The sequence below is a fragment of the Mauremys mutica genome, chromosome 6, assembly GCF_020497125.1.
Source record: "Mauremys mutica isolate MM-2020 ecotype Southern chromosome 6, ASM2049712v1, whole genome shotgun sequence".
Classification (NCBI taxonomy): domain Eukaryota; kingdom Metazoa; phylum Chordata; order Testudines; family Geoemydidae; genus Mauremys; species Mauremys mutica.
In genome coordinates, this window is record NC_059077.1 from 79,457,126 (window position 1) to 79,479,897 (window position 22,772).

The following is a 22,772-nucleotide window of genomic DNA, read 5'->3' on the forward strand; positions in this document are numbered from 1 at the left end:
CACACCCCAGTTCACCACACACCCTCACTCCACAGCCCCACAGCCGAGACCTTCACACTACAAACATGCACTTCCACACTGCACATACATAGACTGTCCTTCGCCCCAGTTCTACCCATACTCACACGCCTCACTCCCCTGCACATCTTTCTCTTTCATTTCCTACAAAGGCTTCAAAGTTCTTCACCTCGCTGCCACTGCAAGGACTACAGCCTGCGGTCGCAGGGAAGAGATTCGGGGCTCCCTTTCCCCAGCGTGTTACGTGTTTGGCAGGGTTGTTGCAGTGTGCGTGTGTGTAGTTTCTGCCACCCTCCCCGCTTCTCTCGGGGCTGCTGGAGTAGGACAAGCAGGCGGCGTGTTTATTTGTGCTATCCAATGCAGCCAGCCAGCAGGGCATATGTCGCCTCTCCTCGGTGCTCCTTCACGCCTGCGCCACAACAACATCTGTTTGCTCTGGAGCTCGGTAAAAGCTACAGGGTAACTAAATTGCGGCTGAAAGTGTTCCAGAGTCAATAAGCGAGAGACACAGAGAAAGTCTCCACCTTAACTCTGGCCTCTGGCTCTCCTTTGGGTAATTACGTAAATGTCAGCAGCCCCCCCCGTGCCCCCCTCGGCTGGTTATGCAATACCCAGCGCATATATCTACTGTACCACACAGCTTCCATAGGGCGGGGGAAGTGTTAAGGGAGGAGGAAAGGGGGTTCAATTCAAGTCTGGTCCTGCCCTATTACTCCCCTCTGGGAGGCGGCCATTGGCTGCACCCCGAGAGCGCTGAGCTCTGATTGGGGGCGGGCCGCTGCCAGTCACAGCAAAGGCTGGCATGAGGACTGTGCGTTGTGAGGAGTGTACAGGACTGACCTACTAACACAGATCCCTCTCCAGCGGCGGCGGCAGCAGCAGCACCAGCAGACACGTTCGCTCCCTCGCTGAGACAGAAGTTGCTCCACTCCCCGGACTGGTGCAAGGGGCTTCGCAGCCACTCGCTCCGAGTTCTCTCGCCCCGCTCCCCACAGCGATCGGGAGGAGAACAGAGGCAAATGCCAGCGGTCTGCTGGAAGGATACCGCTTATTTCATTCTGCCAGTGGCGATTATGAAGGTATGGTAACATTGTAATGGCTTGTAGTCTACACTGGATCCTTCGGTGTGGTGGTGCTCCCCTACCTTGTCTTACACACTTATCGGGGTGTGTGTAAATCTCTCTCTCGATGGCTCCATGTAGCTGGATATAGACGCGTGTACGCTATATATATGTGTGTGTATTTGTGTGTGTGTGTGTGTGTGTGTATATATATATATATAAACTTTTGCTAGCATGTCAGTACTGGGACTCGCCACCTTAAGGTGGCCGCTTTGATTGCAGCGCCCTCTCGACAGCACGTAGACTTGGAGCTGCTGCTGCTTGTTTGCTGGCTTTGGATACGTTGTTGTTGCATAATATATCTCCTTGTTTGAGGAAAATTGATGTTTTCATAGAGAAAAGCGCCAGGGAGGTTTGATCTGACGCTGATCCATCTCACTCTGGGTGGGGGAAAGGGTACGTTTGGGGGAGTGGGGAAATAGCTGATTAAAAATACTGGGTTTGCCTGCTAAAAGAAGGTTAGTTGAAGGAATAAACAGGAGAAGGAATTTAGAAAATGCCTGTTTAAACATTTACCTATTTTAGATTTTAAAAACAACATACCTCAGACCCTTTTTGTCATCTGACTGTGTAACAAGCCCGAGGGAAGGTTTGTGGGTCTTGCTCTTTCGCACATTGCATAATCTGTTCACTGTGTACTGGCAAGCATTTGGATATGATGTGTGTGCGTTGCGTGTGCAATACTTTTGATAATTTTGGTGCAGATTTAGGGAATTAGACCATTAAATGCACCATTTTTTGTGTATTTCACACCAAATAAGGAGTTTTTATGCCGATTGTCAGTGACTGTCGGCGAGTTTACATTTTCACTTTGCGCTCAGGGATCTTGTTTTTATACACGGAAAAGAGTACATGTAGCATTCAGTTCTCTTGTATTATATTAGTTTGTATTTGTCTGTGCCTTTTCCCTCACTTTGCTCACTGTTTTTCAGACACTGTAATACTGATCATTTAATAGTTCTTGGAAATGTTGCATTATGTAACCACAGCATTTGCTGGCAGTGAGGGTAGGAAGAGGGAGCTAATTACACGATTTTATAATCTCGATACAAAGAAACTAGGACAATCTCAAGCTAAAAAAATGTCACTGTAACAGATTTTTTTTAAAAGTGTGTTTAACAAGGAAAGTAGTCAAATGGTAAATAGGGAGGTAATTCGTGGTTGCTGTATGTGGTATATACCCTTATAATGAAATTTGTGTTAATCTATATTTAGCCCTATCACATTTTAGCAATTGTGGCTTCATGTGCTATTTCGGTCTTTTCTCCAGAGCTGAGCAAATAGACGTTCAAGGCCATTTGGCTGAGTTTTTAACCCCACGTCTTGATAAGGCTGTATTTTAGGAAGGTATTTCTCCTAGACGCTAAGCATTTTGCTAGGCATTGGCTTTAATTTAAAAAAATATATTAAAGAGATTGATACAAATTTTAGATCAAGCCAACAGCACCGAAGAAGCAAGATAGTCTGTCACCTCCCTTCATGATCATAATGAACCCTGACGAAGTAAAACTCGGGGTGTGTGTGTGTGTAAAAGGGTATCCCATTCACATTAAATATTGGTGTTTTAGAAGTAGGTTAGTATTACATTTTATACGAAACGAGTTTTTGATTATTCTCTGCCTGTGATCACAATAAAATGCACACAGTCGTAGCTTAGAATAATGATGCTGCTGCTTAATGAGAAAATAAGAATCTTTCCCTTATATGTTAAAAACAATCAATGGCCCCGGTCCTGCATTCCTTGTGGAGCCAGAACTGCCACTGGTTTCAATGGCTGAAGCCGGGGATGCAGAGTCCGGGGCAGGGTCTTTACATGTGCCCTTATTGAGAAGCCTGGACTCCTTTCTTAGATGAATTAAGTAAGTAAGATAATTAAGGAGGTCAAGCTCTTTCCAGGAACCGAACCTGGTTTTAGCCACGGCCCCTAGTTGACAGTGTTTATTGTTGTTGCACATTATTCCCTGCGGCCCATGTGGGGTCAGTGTAGCTGGTGCATAGGTAGGCGGTTGGATGTGTATTGGGGGGGGGAAGGGTAGGCTTAAGGGCCGTGGGCTTAGTCCATTGGGCGGGAGTGCTGGTGCGGATGGGACGACCTCCTACTGCCTGGGGGAGAGCGGGAGCCCCTTCCCAGGGTAGCTGTGTTACCCGGGGCGGGGTGGGGCTGGGGGAGGGGTGCACAGGGAGGGGCCGCAGAACTGGGCGTTGGTTATTGTGACTGGGGAGGCGGGTGGCGCTGCTGCTGCTCCGCATTCCTTTGTTCTGGAGCTGGGGGCGGATGGGAGGCAGCCCTGAGCCCCGGGGAGGGCGGGAGGAGGCGAGTGCTCGGGGAGGGCGGCCTGGGCTGAGCACGAGCGTTAAGGAAAGCGGAGTAAATAAGGCAAGATAATACTCGGTTGTTTTGTACTGACAGGGAGCGAGCGAGGGAAGAACAGGCTCGGCAGTGGGAGGGATGCGTCTCCAGTCACGTAGTGTGTGTACTCGCTGTTCATTAACACGGAGCCGAAGGGGGGAGGGAAAGGAAGCGTCTCTCCTTCTGTGTTGAGAATGGAAATATGTTAAGCAATTCAGCCTGCTCCCACGTTCTCTCCTGCACCAACCAGAGCGCCCTGCTTCAGCAGCCTTTGTGCCTAGGCTTGGCAGCCACGCGTACAATATTGGGCTTTCTAGGGCGGCTCGCATAGTTTAATCGCCTGCTCATGTCTTTGAATTTCATACAGAGAGAATTTTACTTCTCTTGGACGTTAGAGACAAGCACGCTACAGAGCAGGACTGTGCCCCCCTGCAGTCCTGAGCCTGGTAATAACAATTAGAACTTAATTAAGTAATTTACTCTTACAACACCTTGTGCTGCAGGTGAGACATTCGACTGCATCCTGTATTAAGATCCTCATTTTACAGAAGTGGAAACAGACACAGCCATGCAAATTGTTATTTAAGTGGGTTTATGCCTTTTGCTGAATTTGACTCAAAACAATGTGACAATGTATCTATTTGGAGCTATTGATAAATATGTTATGGTCAAAAAATATCCTGTGATTATTCCTTATCCTTTCAGCTTGAATTATCAAATTCAAGTATATTATCTCCAGTTATCTGTATATAAAATCTATTTTGAATTTACATTGCCCCACTCAGTAATTCATGCAACACAAAGCCTACATTAAAATAATGCTAGGGGCATTATTCTTATTGTCCTCAGTCAAAACATTGACTTCAATAGGAATTTTCACTGAATAAGGTCTGCAGGTTTGTCCCAAGACATGAGTTAAACCAGCAAAATCAAGGAACACTGAGTAATGCTCCTTCACATTATTGGCACTAGCAGAAACTACTATAAAAGTTGTCACATTATAGATATCTTTATTTGACTGTTAATGTGTTAACATTTTTCAGAATTATCTGTCTTCACTTTCCATTTTTAGTTATCTTCTATTTTTAGCTTGTCTTATTCTCTAAAGAATTGTTAACTAGTGTTCAAAATATCCAGCTTCCTGGATTTGCCCTCAAAGCTTCACATTTCTGTTGGAATTGATTTTCTAAGGAAATGATTTAAAAGGTGTCAAAAAGTTTACAGACTTCCCACAAGCAATATGAACTTACACGACCTCCCCACAGCTTATCTTAGTCTATGAAGAAACAGTATTTGCTATACTTTGGCTGAAAATTGTGGAACACGCAGATATTGTTTTTGCTGATTATAGCATGAGTGTGTAGTCAACAAAATATATCAATTGCTGTTCTACCTGTTCAAGCACTTGTGTTTTTTTATTTCAAGATATCTTTTGCTCATTTTAAGCTGACTTAGTTTAGCAAATGGTTATGCAAACATTTATGCAGTTTGTTTTTCCAGACAGCAACCCTGTTACCATATTTTTCTGAGCTGCAGTTATAACATCACTATGATGCAATAACTTGAACAATAAAATCCTTTGTTTGAGTCTTACTACACACAGTTAAGCAATGTGTCTGAGTCATCAGCTTAATAGATTCTTCCAGGTGACCTTGCCATGATAATTACAGCCAGTTATGAGATATAAATGTGCTTAGGATATGTAATAAAAAAGATGCAAATATATGGCCAAATCCTGTGGTCCCTTCCCAAGGAAAATATCAGTTGATTTAGCTGTTAAACTATTTTTCAGAGTTAAAAACCCATTTAGTTAAACATTTTCATTGAAATATTTGTAATTTAAACTGATAGTGGTGGGGTGAGCTTGACTGTCAAAAATAAGAACTTGAAAAATGAAGACAATGAATTTGATTCAAAATGTGATAGAAACAGTGCCTTTGAAAACGCCTTCTTTGTTTCTCTATTTTTTAAAAAGTGTGCCTGAAATTTATTAGCATTAATATATTGTTTGATATCCTGTGTTTTTTCCTTCCTAACTTACACTTGAGTTGGTGCTTGTCCAAATTAGCATAACATAGGAATACTGAAAGTCTTTGTAAATTCTGAGCATTGATATTACATAAGAGATTTTCTTTTTGATTGGAAAGAAATACCTTTTTTTACAACTTTTTTTTAGTTTTCTCTGAAGTGAACTTACAGTATAAAAACAGGAACAATGATTTGTCTGTAGGAAAATTATATAATTTGATTATGGAGTAAAAATACTGTTATAATAAAACTAAGTTTGTATTTTTAGCATATATCGTTCATTATTAACACATGCTTAGATTCTTCTATTTTGTGTTTGTTGATAATATGTTTTTATCAAGGAAGCCCACACTCATCAGAGCATAGACTCTTCATTGTTTTAACAAGTTTAGGAAGAAATTGTCACATCTCGGTGGTAGTAAATAGAAGATTAAATGGAACGTGCTTTTAAAGCTTTCACTCCTTGTCATTCTGTGCTGGAATATTTTCTGGGTTTTTTTTTTTTTTTGCATGTATCCTGTTTTAGTTACCATATCTTGCAGGGTTATCATACAGCTTTGACTCAGTTTTCTGTTCTGTTGCTGATTTTGTTGATAAGGGTTCCTGACTGAATGACCAAACTCAACCTCCCATGGAGTTTGCATCACAAGCAGCCAATCCTGCAACTGGCTCTGTGGGGATGGACCCACCCATACATTTTCATGGAGCCCAAGGAAAGTCCATGGTTTTATATGGACACAGAGATCCATGCATGTGGATCATCTTGCAGGATTGGGGCCTACATATATTGCTATTTCTGTTTCATTTGTAGTGTGTGTTAGAAATTATTACATATATTGTCTATTACATCATGATGTTTCACATTTTTGCACATCATTTCTTATGTCAGAGATATAGGACCAAATCCTCAGCTGATGTACATTGACATAGTGCCATTGCCTTCAGTAGAACAACACTAGTTTACACCAGCTGAGGATCTGGCTCATATTCTGAATTGGTGAAAATACAATACATTTAATATATAAGAATGTTGTTTGTTTTAGGTATAATGGAAACAACATTCCATAATCATTTTTGTATTTTTGTCTTATGGCCTTTAATTGAGGGGAAAACAAAACAAAAGAATATTTTGAGTGTTTGAAATTAGCGAGGCTGTGATTTTTGTTTTTGGAAACCTTTTAATATGAAAATAGTGGTCTTGTATAATCTAAAATGTTTATTATGAAACAGCTAGTGACATAAAAAAACCTTCCTGTTATATTCTTCATAATTTTAAGAATTATTTTAGCTCAGTTTAATATTTTTTATAATAACCCATTAGAACCATAACAGTGAAATTTATTTCTTTACCCGAGTGTGTCTTCCTGTCCACCTTTACACTACCAGCTTGTCATTAAGATAGCTCCATAGTACTCTGAATTAATTACACAGATTTTTCTAGAACAAAGCACTGAAGTATATGTTTTGTAAAAATAATAATAAAAAAAAATCAATAGAGAATTGCACAGGCTTTCCAAACAAATAGGAAGAAACTATAGGTCAAATGTGGGCTCCTTACCTTGACTGACCTTTTGAGCAACAGCTATTTTTAACACACATTTAGTTCTCTCCAGATAATTTTATTTGCATAATTTGTGTTGTTAACCTTTGAGAAGCAAACTGTACTTTAATGAGTTAATCTGTAATTATTAAGATAAACAGTAACAGAAGTGTTTCCTAACAATGAAGGCCTTTCATAAGACTTCAGTCTTCTGGGTACAGCTTCAAGTTTGACAATATGGAAGTACTATAGTATTTCAATTGCCTTGATAAGCTTTCCTGTATTTGTGCGACTGTGGAGTATCTAATAACTTAATGATGCTCTTACATTCGCATTAAGTGTATCAAGTAGATTCCTCTTTTTATTACCTTTAAAAAAGTAAAATAAAGAAGTTTTATCCAAATGTTTCATCTTGTGCAAAAACATCATAATGACTATTACACTGGTCTGTAATTTAATTGTGGGTTGATCCTTCAGTCTTTAAATGCTTAAGGTGCTCATTGATTTGAGAGAGGTGTCTTATGTGCACAGGATTAAAAATAGTAGATAAGATCAGAATTCTAATCCTAATTTTATCATGTTTCCTCTGTAACCTTGAATAGCTACTCAGTCATACCATGTAATCCTGTTCACCAATGTGCTCCCAGAAAGGCTAAACTTCATCTGATCTAAACTGCATGGGTTGGCTGACCCAAAAACCTGCATTAGGGCTGGCATTCTGGATCCACTCAAGCCAGTGGCGAAACACCCATTGATCCTGTGTGGAGCCAGATCTAAGTCCCTTCAAAATAAATGGGATTATTTTGAATGCCTTCAGTGGGGTTTGACTCAGACCATAGCGGCCAGATCCTCAGCTGGGGTAAATTGTCATAGCCTCATTAACTTCAGTGTGTCACTTCAATGGAATTATGACAGTTTACACAAGGTGAAGATCTATGCCCAGGGCAGTAGAAATTCATGGCACTACATTTGCCTATAATGTGCAAGGAGTAGTTGTAGACAGACTCCAAATTGTGGAAGAGATTTGGTTCCTCCGACTCACCTGTTAATTTATGTTACATCTACGCTACAATCACAGCTAGGGCTGTGATTTCCCCCTGCTTGAGTACATATACTTGGGCTAACTCTGACTGAGCTAGCATGAGTATAAATAGCAGTGTAGCATGGGTGGCTTCAGTGGAGGCATAGCTGAGCTGAGTCAAGTACATATTCACCAGGTTCAGGCATATTCATACTCAGCATGGCTCAACCGCGCCACTGCTGTCATTACCTGTGCTACCACTGCTATTTATATTTGTGCTACCTCTATGAGAGCTGGCATGAGTATGGGTGCAAGAACAGGAGAATCACATCCCTAGCTCTTAGTTTAGATGTAGTATTTGGCTGCATGCTCACTTTCAAAATTGCACCCTCAGTTTGCCCAGCTGGAAAATGGGGATGATAATACATCTTCACCTTATTAAGGTGTTGGGGTCAGTTAATCAGCAAATATTTGTAAAGTGCTTTGAAGATGAAAAATACTAAGTATATTCATAATTTTTTAGAATTGTTGAGTGCAAAATGGTTGTTGGGTTGGGTGCCTATGAATGCCAGTGTTTCTGGTTCGTGAAGAGAGTTTAGTTAAGTTGCCCTGTGACAGGATGCTAATGATAATATATCTAATGATAACTATGCAAAACATTGAAAACAACAATTGGAAATCTAAATATATATACTTAAATTTAGTTTGCTTGGTTGGTTGGTTAGGCAAATTGTTTATATTATACTTGACAGTGTTTATTTAAATAGGTGCTGAGAAGTCACAGTGGCAGAATACGTGGTTCTCACTTTAGAAAGATTATAAATGAATATTTTGCAGTGGTCTTGAAACTGTATTTCATTTAGTCCAGTGCAATCATCACCAGAGTTTCTCCCAGTCACCCCAAAATGATGGAGGGGCAACTGGGCCAAATTTGAGTGAGAGGTGTTGGATCTGGGGTGCAGGTTTGGGGCCACCATCAATAGTGCGGGGAGTGACTTGCTGGGCCCACACCCCACCATCACCGCCACTGGCATCATCACACTGGGTCCAAGGCCCACCCACCAGGCCGAGAGCCTGAAGGTGGGAGTGGAATTAGGGATACCACTGCCACCAGTAGTAGGGCTGGAAGTCAGGGAGAGGCAGGACTGGGAGCAGCTCCCTGGTCTCACACAGGGCAGAGCCCTTCCCCCCATCTCCATAGGGAGGGCAGTGATCCCACGAGCCTGGGGCCTCTCTGCCCCCCTATGCCCTCTCCTCTTCTTAAATTCTTTTGTTTCCATGATAATTTTCTGGGGAGGAGGGAGAGGGGAAGGCTCTGTTTCAGATTTTGCTTTAGGCCCCCAAAATCAACTGTACAGAGTTGCATAAAACATTTTTGAAGAATTTAATCATGGATATAATGCAAATTATTTTCGATAAATATAGACTCATTCTTTGCTAAGGAACAAAAATCTTGTTCATTGAAACATTATGGGTCATATTTTGGCTTGAGAAACACACGTGTATGTGGGAACCACATATGCGTATTCCAACACACAATTGACCTACATGATTACATTAGAAAGAACAAAGAGAGTCAAAGTTATGGCCCAGTCCTGTCACACTTTTGCTCATTTAAATATATAATGTGAACATGTGAGTAAAAGCTGCATGATCAGGACCTTTTTATAATATCTTGAGACTATCTCCGTGCTTCAATATTTTAAAAACCATGGATAAATTAACATCTCATGGCTTCCTTGTACATCATTTCTTGTTTCGTTAGTTTGAATTTTAGCGAACAGTCATATTAGCTCTTGAATCTGAGGTTGGACTCTGCTCCTATTGAAGTCAATGGCAAAATTGCAGTGGAGCAGGATTGGGTCTGTAATTAAGTTAATAGGGTTGAGTGCTATTACATTGTTGAATTGGCACTCAATGCCATTAACGTCAACCAACCCAATAAATAATTAAATAAATAAAAACCTTCAGCAGTGACTAATGTACATCAGTATTAAATGTTGGTTTTAGAATACTTTATGAGGGAGTGATAAAGTAATTGCAAAATTAATCATAAGGGAAAATATTGGAATTTGAAATGTAGTCAGAGGAATCGTTACAGTTCATTAGTTTATGTGTAAATACTCATGTTTTCCAGTGGAATTATAAAATACAATTGAAGTGAAATGGCTGTTTTTATTGAAGGCATTTTGCCATTATCATCAGATGGAATTTAATTTGTTTACAGACTCTGTACTGAGCTGATCCACAAGGAAAACCATTAACAGACAAGGGGTTTTAGTTCTCTGTTTGTATAACTGCAGTTTTCATTAAGATGATACAAATGTTCAAGGAAGACACTGATAGAACTAATAATTTGCTGGTGCTTTAATGATTTACCAAAAGCATAATGTCAAAGCTTTTGACATAAGTGGCAATTATATAAGGTTGACGTAAAAATCATCGTCCAAATTTAGACCTTATGCACTTCTCACATGGATACAGGCAAGGCGCGCATATGAATGTTGCCTGCAAAGCACTGTTGTTCTGAACACATACTTAGATGAGCCATGGACTCCTGTACAATCCCTCCTTCATTCAGGTTATTCATACTAAGGGCACCAGTAATATGCACAAGATGGAGCGTGGCCAAAACAGGAGATACGTTTGCTGAAACAAGCAGACCATGCCTCCTTGGAATGCCCCAATCTGCAGAAGTTCTGTGGCTCATAAACTCTTCAGCAAGCAAAATATTACAGTCCATCCTGGTTGTATTTTTTTGCTTAAGTGCAACCTTAGGCCTGAATATTTCCCTGGGAAACTACATATGAATTTGGAATCACTGCATACTCAAAACTCCCAGTGACTGAGAGATGATTGGTGGTAAAGAACTGAATTTTGAGTATTCGGTGTTTGGATGGGTTTGTAATAATTCTGATCCTATCAATTATCTGTCTATTATTATTTTTATTGCTATTAGTATTATTTTATTATTATTGTTCCTAATTATATGTATAATGATAGTGCCCAAAAGCTTCATTCAGGATGGACTGGGGTCTCGTGCTGAATGCTGTACAAAAACATACAAAGACATGGTCCTTGCCTTGAAACACAATCTAATTGAAGGACAAAATACCACACTCCCACAGTAGGAAAGAAAGAGGGAGGGAAGATGAGAATAATTGTAATAAGATCATGTTGCTACTTAAGCTGGCTTATATATAGCTTGAAAGTTCCAAATAATGTAAATATTTTAAAAATATGTACAAATAACTAATTATCATCAAATCTCTATCACTGCTGAGTATTTATTTTCAATGACTAATAACTTTACAAAGACCTTGACATTCCAACCTGTACAGCACAGTACATAAATATATAGGATATAAGCTTGTATGTATATAAGTATCCCCTCTTCTAGGAGTATCAATATCTTGTATCTGATTTTGATTTCAGTTATCTACTACATTTTATATTTTACTCAAATCTCTGTGTCATTCGGGTCTGATCCAGCTCCCATTGAAGGCCCACTGTGTATCCCACTGGCTTCAGTAAGAATTGGATCAGAGTCTTAAAGAGTAAATACATAACTTCCGGTAAAGATATGTTTTCACTGATATTTGATAAAAAAGGTGTACTGTTTCACATTATGTACTTTAGAAAGTGGATACATTTCCTCATTGGAAAGCCAAAAATTATTTAATGACTTGAATAAATATGATTGCCAGTATACATAATGTACCAAGATAGTTACTGGTCAGTATTCTTTTGATCCAGTAATCCCAGTGCTGCAGAATAATGTAAATATAACCTGTGCATTGTATTTTACATGACATAAGTCTAAGGGTGAACATTCTGGAAATGACTTCAATTTCCAGTTGACCAGATTGATTATAGTTTTTGTTACTGTAGCACAACATTGTGATGCATTTACACATTTTACCTGTTTTGCAAGTGTTCTGACTCATTTAAATAATGTACATTAAAATTCATATGTTCAACAGTGAATTTTTTTTTATATTTTTAAAATATAGCATTGTAATAACTAGAATTGCTGTAATGGTACTTCAGGAAAACAAACTATAGTGGATTTTATATGAAGTTGTGGGGATATGTAGTGGGGATTTTCTTTCTTTAAAGACCTGATGCAAAGCATGTTTAACTTAATGGAATGACTCCCATTGACTTCACCATGGGCTTTAGATCAGGCCTAATTGTGTAGTTATTTGTATATTAGTTACAATTCTGCTTTACAAGCACAGTAATTTGTGGTGCTGCTGTAAATAGTTAATGTTTTCTATGGAGTGGTTAGCTCTTGACTTCATTTCCCATTAAGGTTGCATTACCAAAGACAAATAGTTATAAGCCAGTAATTAACCATGGATTTTAGGAAAGTCTGCTTAGCTGTTCTATTAAATGTGTTAATTTTTCATGACAGAGGAGTTGGCATGGTTTGATGAAACAGAACCCAGCTTGAAACCCAAGTCTTTATGATCCCTGATTAATTGTTATTACATCACTCACTCCACTTTGCCTTCTGGAAAAGACAAGAGAAACTGGCAGTATACAATTCATTTATTCTTTTGTAACTTTCCCAGCTGATAAAGTTAAAATTAGTTTCATTAGTCATTGTAAACACATGCCCAATAAGTAGTGACATTAAGCTAAAGTCACTGGTATATTTATTTTTTACCAGAGTCATTGCTATGTGGATAGTCAGTTGTGTAAAAGCAGTTGTCCTGCTAAATTTATTTTATCGGGAACATGATTAACCATGGAAAATTTGGTATGGAGGGGAACTATGTCTAGGATCAAAAAGAAATTTTGTTATGAGAACAAAGTATTTTTGTACTGATATGAATTAAATAATACAAAATGCCAATTTAAATGCTAAGTCAAATTTTAATGACAATGTCTGGAGTTAAAGGTTAAGCTAGTTTTCTTTAGTTGATGATCCCATGTCAGATTTAAACTTCTATTCTAATTTGTGCAGTGTTTTGCTGCAGTTATGCATCTTTAAATGTTGCTAAATTGTACTGTGGTATAGTAAAAACATTTTTCAAATGAGAATTATGTTAGTAAATGTTGTTATGCTAATGTAATTTCACTAATTACTCAATAGTTTTTTCTTTTAGATATGAGAGATCAACCTTATGTAATATAATTTTTTTTCTTGGTCGTTGATTTTTGAAAAAGAGTGACATATTTGTCAGACTTATATAACGTGTGCTTAAACTAAATTATATTGATATGGCCAGGCAAAAAGGGTTCTTAAATGTCATGTGATCTCTATACTAAATGTAAAAATAATATATGTTTTAAAAGTTAATTATTTGTATGTGCTGTGTAGCTGAAATGTGTTCTGTCATTATTTTAAGGCAATGAAAAAAGCATTCTAACTTCTTTAAATCAGCCTGGGTTATTTTTAATCTGTAATGGACCCAAATATATAACATTTCTAAATCACAAGCCACAGCTGCTTTTGGAAGAGATATCTTTATATGGAGGGATAAGATATTTTCCAGTGCTGCTAATCAACATGTCTAGTCATCTGTTAGTGTAGAGGCTTAAGTTGGTCAACGATGTAACGGAAAGTTCTATGACAACTTTATTGTCTAATCAAAAACAAATGTTATTTTTACTGCTTTTCTTTGGATCATACTTTACTTGTTTTAAAAACAGGAACCATTATTTTTAATTTGTTTAATTGCATGGGGGAGAGAGAAAAGCTGCTAGCTGGTTACATAAAGTGAACTGGATCATTGTAAGTGTTGAGCTTCTTTTGTAGTCTAGTAGGTTTGTTCAATCAATCAATCATTATTCTAAATTATGTATTTTGAAAGTAGCATTTTAAAGCAGAAAATCAGCAATAACCGAATAATAATTGGTGTTTTTTATTTATTACAGGTTACTTAGAAGGTTCCCATTAGATCTTTCAAGAAGTAAATTGGATCTGAACATTCTTCTGTTTGATAATATGAAACAAAAGGAATAATGCATATGGATTTAAAAGTACTGTATTTATTAGGTAGTTATGGTTTGAGAAGCACTGGGAAAACAGCTCACTCTGTTACTCATCATAGATCTACTAAAAATTGTTTCTGATGCAGCTGAGAAAAATGCAGACCATTAAAAAGGAACAGGCACCTGTTGACACTAGTAGCAATGTGGACAAAATCATGGTTCTTAATTCTACTTTAGCAGAAGTGTCAGAAGACTTGGCTACAAATGAAGACATAATACTTAATGAAGGAAATAGTGGAAAAAACAAATCTTCATCATGTCGGAGAAAGCGGGAATTCATTCCAGATGAAAAGAAAGATGCTATGTATTGGGAAAAAAGACGAAAAAATAACGAAGCTGCCAAAAGATCTCGTGAAAAACGACGACTGAATGACCTTGTCTTAGAGAACAAACTAATTGCATTAGGAGAGGAGAATGCCACATTAAAGGCTGAGCTGCTTTCATTGAAGCTAAAGTTTGGTTTAATTAGCTCTGCAGCATATGCCCAAGAGATACAGAAGCTCAGTAATTCAACAGCTGTGTATTTCCAGGACTATCAAACTTCCAAATCAAATATTAACTCATTTGTGGATGAACATGAACCATCTATGGTGGGTAGTAGTTGTATTTCTGTCATCAAACACTCTCCACAAAGCTCTTTATCTGATGTGTCTGAAGTATCCTCAGTAGAGCATATTCAAGCAAGTCCTATACAGAACAATTGCAGAAGTCCTGAAAATAAGTTTCAAGTTATAAAGCAGGAGCCTATGGAATTGGAGAACTATGCAAGAGAGTCAAGAGATGATAGAGGCTCCTATGCAGCATCCATGTTTCCAAACTACATAGTAAATACCTTTAATGGGTACTCACATTCCCCTCCTCTGCTGCAAGTTAATAGGTCCTCCAGTAATTCTCCAAGAACTTCAGAAGCTGATGATGTGGTCATAGGAAAGTCATCTGATGGAGAAGATGAACAGCAGGTCCCTAAAGGTCCAATTCATTCCCCAGTTGAACTTAAAAATGTTCATGCAACAGTTAAAGTTCCAGAGGTGAACTCTTCTGCACTGCCTCACAAGCTTCGAATTAAGGCCAAAGCCATGCAAATCAAAGTGGAAGCAATGGATAATGACTATGATGCCACACAGAAACTATCATCACCAGTTGACATGACATCTAAAACACATTTCGAGATTGAAAAGCACAATGCACAAAAATTGGTACATTCTTCTCACACTCCTTTCTCTGTTCAAGTGACTAATATACAAGACTGGTCTCTCAAACCAGAACATTGGCACCCAAAGGAACTCAATGTAAAAATTCAGAGTGGTTGCAAAACTGGAGTTGTTGAAATTAAAGACAATGTCTACAAAGTATCTGAGTCAGAGAACTTGTATTTGAAGCAGGGCATAGCAAACTTATCTGCAGAGGTTGCTTCACTTAAAAGACTTATAACTACACAACAAATCTCTGCTTCAGACTCTGGTTAAGTTACTACTGATTAAAGGCTTATTGTTTTAAAGGATGTCATTTGCAGTAGATCAATATGTTTTGTATTATGCTGAATTTTCACTGGACTTGTGATGTCAGTTCACTGTAATGTTCATATAATGTCTGATTGATGGTGTCTTTTTGTGCACAAATTATTATGAAGACTAGGTTGTGTTATGATCACTATGCCTTGTGTATAGTCAAGTAGCCTGTATGGGGGCTGTATATAGTGAACCTTTTCTTTTTCTTGTTGTTGTTGTTGTTGTTCTATTATAAAGTGTGCAAGTTACCAGTTACAATAAAATATTGGTGACAAACACAGAACATCTACTCCAGGTCAGTTGATTTCTATAAACATGTAAATATTTTGTTAATTATCAAATAAGAAGTCTTCCAAAGTGTATTTCAGTTCACCCATATACTTGAGGTTTACAGCCTAAATAAACCAAATTGAAATTTATGACATACCTGCTTGGAAAAAATCCTCGGTCACATTTTTTTCTTACGGCCCTTTTATAAGAGAATAGAAACTGGTTTGATGTATTAAGAGATGTAAATATGAAGATCAAGCTTTCTTACCTTATTTATTACAGTAGATATACCAAAACAATAATATTAAGGAAATTTTTCTACTACTGTCTCAAATGAAAGAATATCTGGCTTTCAGTGCAGCTTATTGAGATGGATACTGAGGCATTTATCTTGAATAGCTTGATTCTCCATATAAAATTAAGATTGTGGATCTTCGTAATTTGCAGAATCATGAAGCTGGAGTAATAGGTAAATCCAGCTGCAGCCCCTCTGCCCTTAATCAGTGTTCCAGGCCTGAAATACAGTGGATCTGCATAATTTCCACTGTGTAGGTGTGGAGTAGGCTATCTACAGACAGGCCATGCAAAAGGACTGCATCTCCTGGATGTAGTAGTTCTCTCCATAGCAATATAGTGGAGAATTGTGGCTTGGCTAGGGACATCCGCAGGTTAAAAACCCTTACAAAGCAGACTATGGTATCACCAGTGGAGTTGCAGGGTCCCAGCTGACACCTGAGTTCACATACCAAGAACAGTTATAGGAAGGAAATAAGGTTTATACAAGATCCCCGGAAATAAGGTTTATACAAGATCCCCGGAAGTGATTCGCTCTAGATCTGGATGAAAAAGAGGGGGGAAGTTCTAAAACAAATGTAATTTCCATTTTTTGTCAAAAAACATTCTGTTGAAATTTTCTCATCCGCTTTAGTGAGCTGACAAAAAATGTCCCTGGATGTTGCATCAAGAGTTTTAAGTGTAAAGAAGACAATACAGAGACTCAAATCTTCTGTACAGTTCAGCTCACCTTGATCTTTGCTCAGGCAACAAGTGTTTCACGCTGTGTTTGGCTGGGCTAGAGTCAGTATTTTTTTTCTCTTTGTGAGGAGCCATTAGGGCATGAAGACTTCCTGCTAAATCATACTCCTATCACTTTGGCTGGCCAAATTCTCACATTTTTAAATATTAAATTGTTTTTAAAATAGTATCTGCATTTGGCAGGGTTCTTTTTCTAGACAATTTGCCATCATTTTTAAAAAAATAATAAACACCTTACGGTTTCCTGGAGAAAATCACGATTAATTGCCAGGATCCATAGTGAGCCCTACTTTGTCAGCATTGATTTAAAAAAAACTGGCGTCAGTGATATTAATTTCATACTTCACTAAGAATGATAGGCAGATTTAAATTAGTTGGAGGTGGGGGGAATGTTGGGTGAAGAGGAACATCTGAAGCAACGTTCTATAGCTGTGGAACCTGGGTGAAATCCTGTGCCCACTAAAGTCAGTGGCAAAACTCCCACTGACTTCAGTGGAGCCAGGATTTCACACCTTGTCTTTTCTGTGGCTAATGAACCATGATTGTGTTCTGTGTGTGGGCCTTGTCATAGAAGCAACTGGTGATCTTTCACATTTCTTTGGATTCACAAAGCCTGTTAATTGCTGAACTGCAATCATAGTGTTCAGAGCTGCTAACAGAAGTATACCATTCTCTTAAATCATCCATTGCTCTTATTTCATGTCCTAATAATGCAATAGACACTATAGTTAGGATTTGTATACATTTGGCAAGTAATAGAAGGAACACACACGAACATTTCTGAAAATGAGTCCAGGATTATCATACAAAACTAAGGGAACTGCAAGTGAATGAGTAGGATTGGAAACACTAGAAGATGATTGCTACTAGCTGTTTGCTTGAAAAACATCTGTAAGAAACCACAGAATTCTTTAAATATTTTAGATATTTATTTCCTTGTGTAATAAAATGTGTTCAATGGGATGATTTAAAACGATGAGTAATGACATCTGTGTAAGCTGACCGACATCTTTAGCTGTTCCTCTGTTTGGTTATTTTAGCTCTTGTTACTTATAGTTGTCAGGTGTAATGGATAAACACTGCCCTTCTTTCTAGGTGGTTATATTTTTACACTATTTTGCATGTCTCTATTTTGCGCAACTACTGTTTGATAGCAATGATTGTTGGGGAGTCTCACTGGAAATCAACCATAGCACCCGGCTTAGAAACAAGATCTTGTGTTATATGTATTCTCCCATGCATCTTAGCTTTTTGCTTTCTTTAAAAGAAATAATATGTTGTTTGTTAAAATCACTATAAATATTAGTGCATTATACGAGCCTGGTCTATAGGCGTTATCTCATCAGCTCTGAAGGTAATGACAGATTTTTTTTTCATGTGAGTAATGTGCATCTCACATAAAATTACAATATAAGAGGAAGGGAGGAGGTTGCACATACAGGGCCAGGTTCTCAAATGTAATTCTGTCCCTTTTGCACCAGAATCTGAACAAAACTGGCCAGCTGAGAACTCTCAACTGATATAAAGCATAGCTGACTTCTACATCAACTTCCCTCCCCCGGCACAGGAGCATGTCAGGGGAGGGAGGGGGTTAACTTGGACAGGAGAAGGGCGGAATGGAACTCCAGTCCCCAACAGCAATTTGCAGCTGGCATATGGTCCCTTATGTCAGAGCTGGGAATATTTGAGAATCAAGGAGTCTTAACCATGTCCCTGACAGCCCTAATCCCACATCCCCTTTCCTGCGCTGAGTGTTTCCTGGCACAGGAGAAAATCTGACCTACATTAAAAGAGTTGCAATGGCTGGTCCATTAATCCCCATGTTGGGGATCTGAGGCCTTGTTTGAGCATAAACACACTTCAACTAAAGCAGTGCAAATCCTTGTATGGATACCCTTATTTCAGTTTGGCTTATTTTGGTTTGGCTTAAATTCCAAATCAACGTAAACTAAACTGAATAATCTTGGTTTAAATGGAAATAAGAGTGTCCCATGCAGTCTTTTGCACCGGTTTAACTATATCAATTTAAAATCACACTGTTAGTTGAAACAGTGCAATCCTGTGAGTAGACAAGCCCTGAGTTTGGTTTTGAGCTTGGTCTTACACTTGTGATGGTGTAAAAAGGGTGGGGAAGGGAGAACGCTCTCTAGTGACCTCTGTGATCAACTCAAAGAGCAATATTAATGTATGCTGAAGATAGATCCCTGCTCAGATAAAGGGAAAGAAGGTCACTTTGAGGACAGGTTTTGTAAAGGAATAAATGGATTGTTCAAATATGCATATAGTACTTTCCAAAAACTGACTCATTTAAAAAAACAAGAATGAATATAGCTGTCCATGGCCAAATTTTATTTCTAGGCAAATAGCTCAGCCAGGTAATATTAGGAATTTGTGCAGCAATACATGGCAATTACAGTTTTGTATCCTAAGGTTCTGACAACAATGGAATTCAAGCTGTTAAGCTTTTGAGTCACAACTGAACATGACCACTGAAAAAATAGGATTTATTGATGTACAGTGGTATTTGAAATTGATAAGTGCAAATATACACAGGTGCAGTAATAATGAGTAAAACAGGACATAAACAGTATAAATACTATACTGTAAATTTACTATACTATAAATTTACAGTATAAATATACAGATCTGTATAAATATACAGATCTACTAAAACCTCTTATTGAGGGGGTGGTCATGTGAAGACTTGCACTGTTATTCTATCAGGATATACCATGTGACATAAAAAGAACAGATAAAGGTTTTTGTATGGCCAAGAGAAATCTTTTTTTTTTTAAAAAAGGGTGGATAATTGAGCATTTATGTGGGGGAGGAGAGGATGCTAAGTTTGGAAACACAGCATTTGTGCTCTTGTACACTATCAAATCCAGTGGAAAATATTTGCATCCAAGAAGCTGCAAATCCTTATTTTGGTTAAATTGACATAAACTGATATAGAGTAACTGAAAATACCACAGAAAATTATTTGTATGCTTTAAAATAAGAAATTTAAGAAAATTCACATTTGAAAACTGGAAACATAATAGTATTATCAACAGAAGAATCCTTATTTTACTTTGGAACTTAGAAATGCCACACTAGAGGAGACAATCTAGTCCAGTCTCTGATAGTTGTCAGTACCAGATGCTTGTAGAGGATAGTTGTGGAATACCTGCAGAGGGTAAGAGTCTTCTTAAACCCATCAGTTAATGGTTGACTGATGCCCTGAAACAGCTCTTTCTCTCTAAGAGTAGCTGTACTCATTACCCATATACATATCTAATCCTTTTTTGAATCCACATAAACTTTCGGCCTCAATGAGGGTTAGGAGTTCCAGCAGTTAATTCTATATTGTGTAAACATGTCATTTCTTTTATTAATTCTAAACTTGTTGCCTTTCAGTGTAATTGAACATCCCCTTGTTCTTGAATTAATGGGGAATGCCTGATGTATCTTCTCTGTACCATTTATTATTTTAGGTCTGTATCATGTGCCTTCTTACTTGTCTTCTGTGAAAATAAGTGAGTCCATAGGTGGTGTTCTTAAAAGCACAGCATGCATCTTCCATTGAACTTTCCCTGAATATAAACTTACAATTGTACCTTAGCCTTATAAGATATTTTTCCTAGTGACCATTGCTGAAAGTGCATTAAAATTCAAAATGCTACAAATCATTTTTACTTGCTGATAAGTGAATATGCATCTGAAAACAGGAAACACCCAGTGAACTGAGTAGAACATCTACAGAGAACCCTGTTAAAGTATGGCTTTTATTAACACCATATTGTTTTTAAAATACGTTTACAGTTTATTGCACAACATAAACTTGGTAACCACATGAATACAACAAAACAACTTTCAGGATGAATTGCAAAAGAGTAAATAACACGTGTTCCAGTACAGAATGCCAAGTCCAAAGATAAAAATACTAGGCCAAATCCTGGGTTCCTTACTCAGTGCCAGATTCTGCTATCCTTACTCAATGGAACTATTCATGTGTGGAATAAGCAATTTTATCGTTCTGAATAAGAATAGCAGAATCAGGTCCTCATTTTTTACTCATTCCTTACTCAGGAAAACTCCCATAGACCCTCAGAAACTCCAGAGCTAAGTCTCCTCTGATACCAAATTTATAACAGAGTAACTAAATTGATTTCACTAGAGCTACACATCATTTACAATCATGTAAGTGAAAGGAGAAGCAGGCTTGCTATTATTATTTCTTCACTGGAAGCTGTAAAAGGACTGAGTAAAACATGAGCTATAGCTCAGAGTACAAGGTCGTGTGGAGCCGCCCTTCCTCCATGCCAAGGAAAAAGAGATTTTTGTCTTTGAGCTCCAAGGTGTAAATACCTGCAGAGGGTAAGATTCAGATCCAAGGCTTTCCAGTTTTGCTACTACATCCTTTATGATTCAGCCAGCTGCCACCTGCATGCCAGTCTCACTCCACTGACTAGTATGAAAGGATGGTACTGCCTCCTCCTCACCACTCCCCTTGGGGCGCTATACACTCCATAAGAGTACAGATGGAGAAAGCTGTGTGATGCTCTGCACACAGGGTCTGCAATTCTGCCAGGATTTTATATAGGTCGTACAAAGAGACGTAAAGGCCTCTTGCACCCTTCCCTTCCCTCACTGCACTCCACTAAAGGAACAGGCAGACTCTGGCCCTGGTTAAGGGACTAAAGATAAATGAGGCTTATCAGGGGGAATCCTTAAGCAAATTCAGTGTTAATGAGGACATCAACTGGCCATCTAGCAGACACACAGGGTATGTCTACAGTGTTCACCAGTGTCCTGACTTGGGCACATGCTATCCCAGCCTGCCTCCAAAGGTCTACACTGGTGAACACTGTAGACATACCCTGTGTGTCTGCTAGATGGCCAGTTGATGTCCTCATTAACACTGAATTTGCTTAAGGATTCCCCCTGATAAGCCCCATTTATCTTTAGTCCCTTAACCAGGGCCAGAGTCTGCCTGTTCCTTGACACTAGTTGACATATGTTTCTGGGTGTTTATCCCAGGGTTCTTTAGCACCTCATGAGCTTGAGCTGCTCAAGAAATTGGTTCATGGTGTGTTGTGGAAGATCAGACTTAGCTGAGGTACAGCTGTCTCTGCATTCTCCTTGCTTCCCTTCCAGACAGGAGACCAGGGATCTGTCAGTGCTAGATGAGGTGTTTATGTAGTAGGGTAGACCTTTTGTGAGATTCTGGATGACATTTCAGCAGTTGTTTCTGAACTGCAGAAGGTGGCATTGGGACTCAGAGGGGGTTTCATACATGGCAGCCTGGAAAACCATGAGGTTTGCAGCAATCACTGAGGCTTCCCCATAGATAGCCTGGCACTTCTAGTAGAGGACAACTAGCACAGCATGGTGGAACCATATCGACAGGCAGACCTGGGATGGCGTCTGGAAGCTGACTACCCCAGATAACTACAGATCCAAGGCTTTCCAGTTTGGTGTTGGCAAGTCAACTGTTGGTGCTGTGGTGGTGGAGGTTTGTGAGGTGATCACTACAGTGGCTTACACATATGACACCCACTAGCCCATCTGGATGTGTGGATTGATTCTGGGCTTCCATCTCTGCAGCCTGTTCCTGGGACACCAGCCCCTGCTCTGGCTTGGTCTCCTACAGTGCTGTTGCTGTCCCTTCTCCATCTGGTCTGAATATGTGACTGTTCAGAACTGTGTCATGGAGAACAGCAGGCTATAGTCTTGGGGCAGTGGTAAGCGCTTGGTCAAACTCATTGTAAAAGGGGCATGTAGGTGGGAAGTTGCTAAATCTGCTGTTGCCATCCTAAGCCTTGTGGTAGAAGGTCTTTAGGTGCTTGATGCACTCCCTGAACTGCACACCAATATGGTTGATGCCCACCTCTTC

At 38.9% G+C, this 22,772-nt stretch overlaps 1 protein-coding gene across 1 annotated transcript; it reads left to right on the forward strand.

Moving 5' to 3' along the window:
- The first annotated feature begins 723 nt into the window (after positions 1-723).
- Positions 724-15,872, forward strand: NFIL3 (nuclear factor, interleukin 3 regulated). Its single transcript, XM_045021768.1, has 2 exons — positions 724-1,097; positions 13,965-15,872. Exon 2 carries the CDS (start codon positions 14,162-14,164, stop codon positions 15,545-15,547), a length of 1,386 nt encoding a protein of 461 aa, XP_044877703.1. The 5' UTR covers positions 724-1,097; positions 13,965-14,161; the 3' UTR covers positions 15,548-15,872.
- Positions 15,873-22,772: the final 6,900 nt, after the last annotated feature.

What these genes read in the sequence shown, in the direction of transcription:
- NFIL3 (XM_045021768.1), top strand. Translation starts at nt 14,162, where the DNA reads ATGCAGCTGAGAAAAATGCAGACCATTAAAAAGGAACAGGCACCTGTT.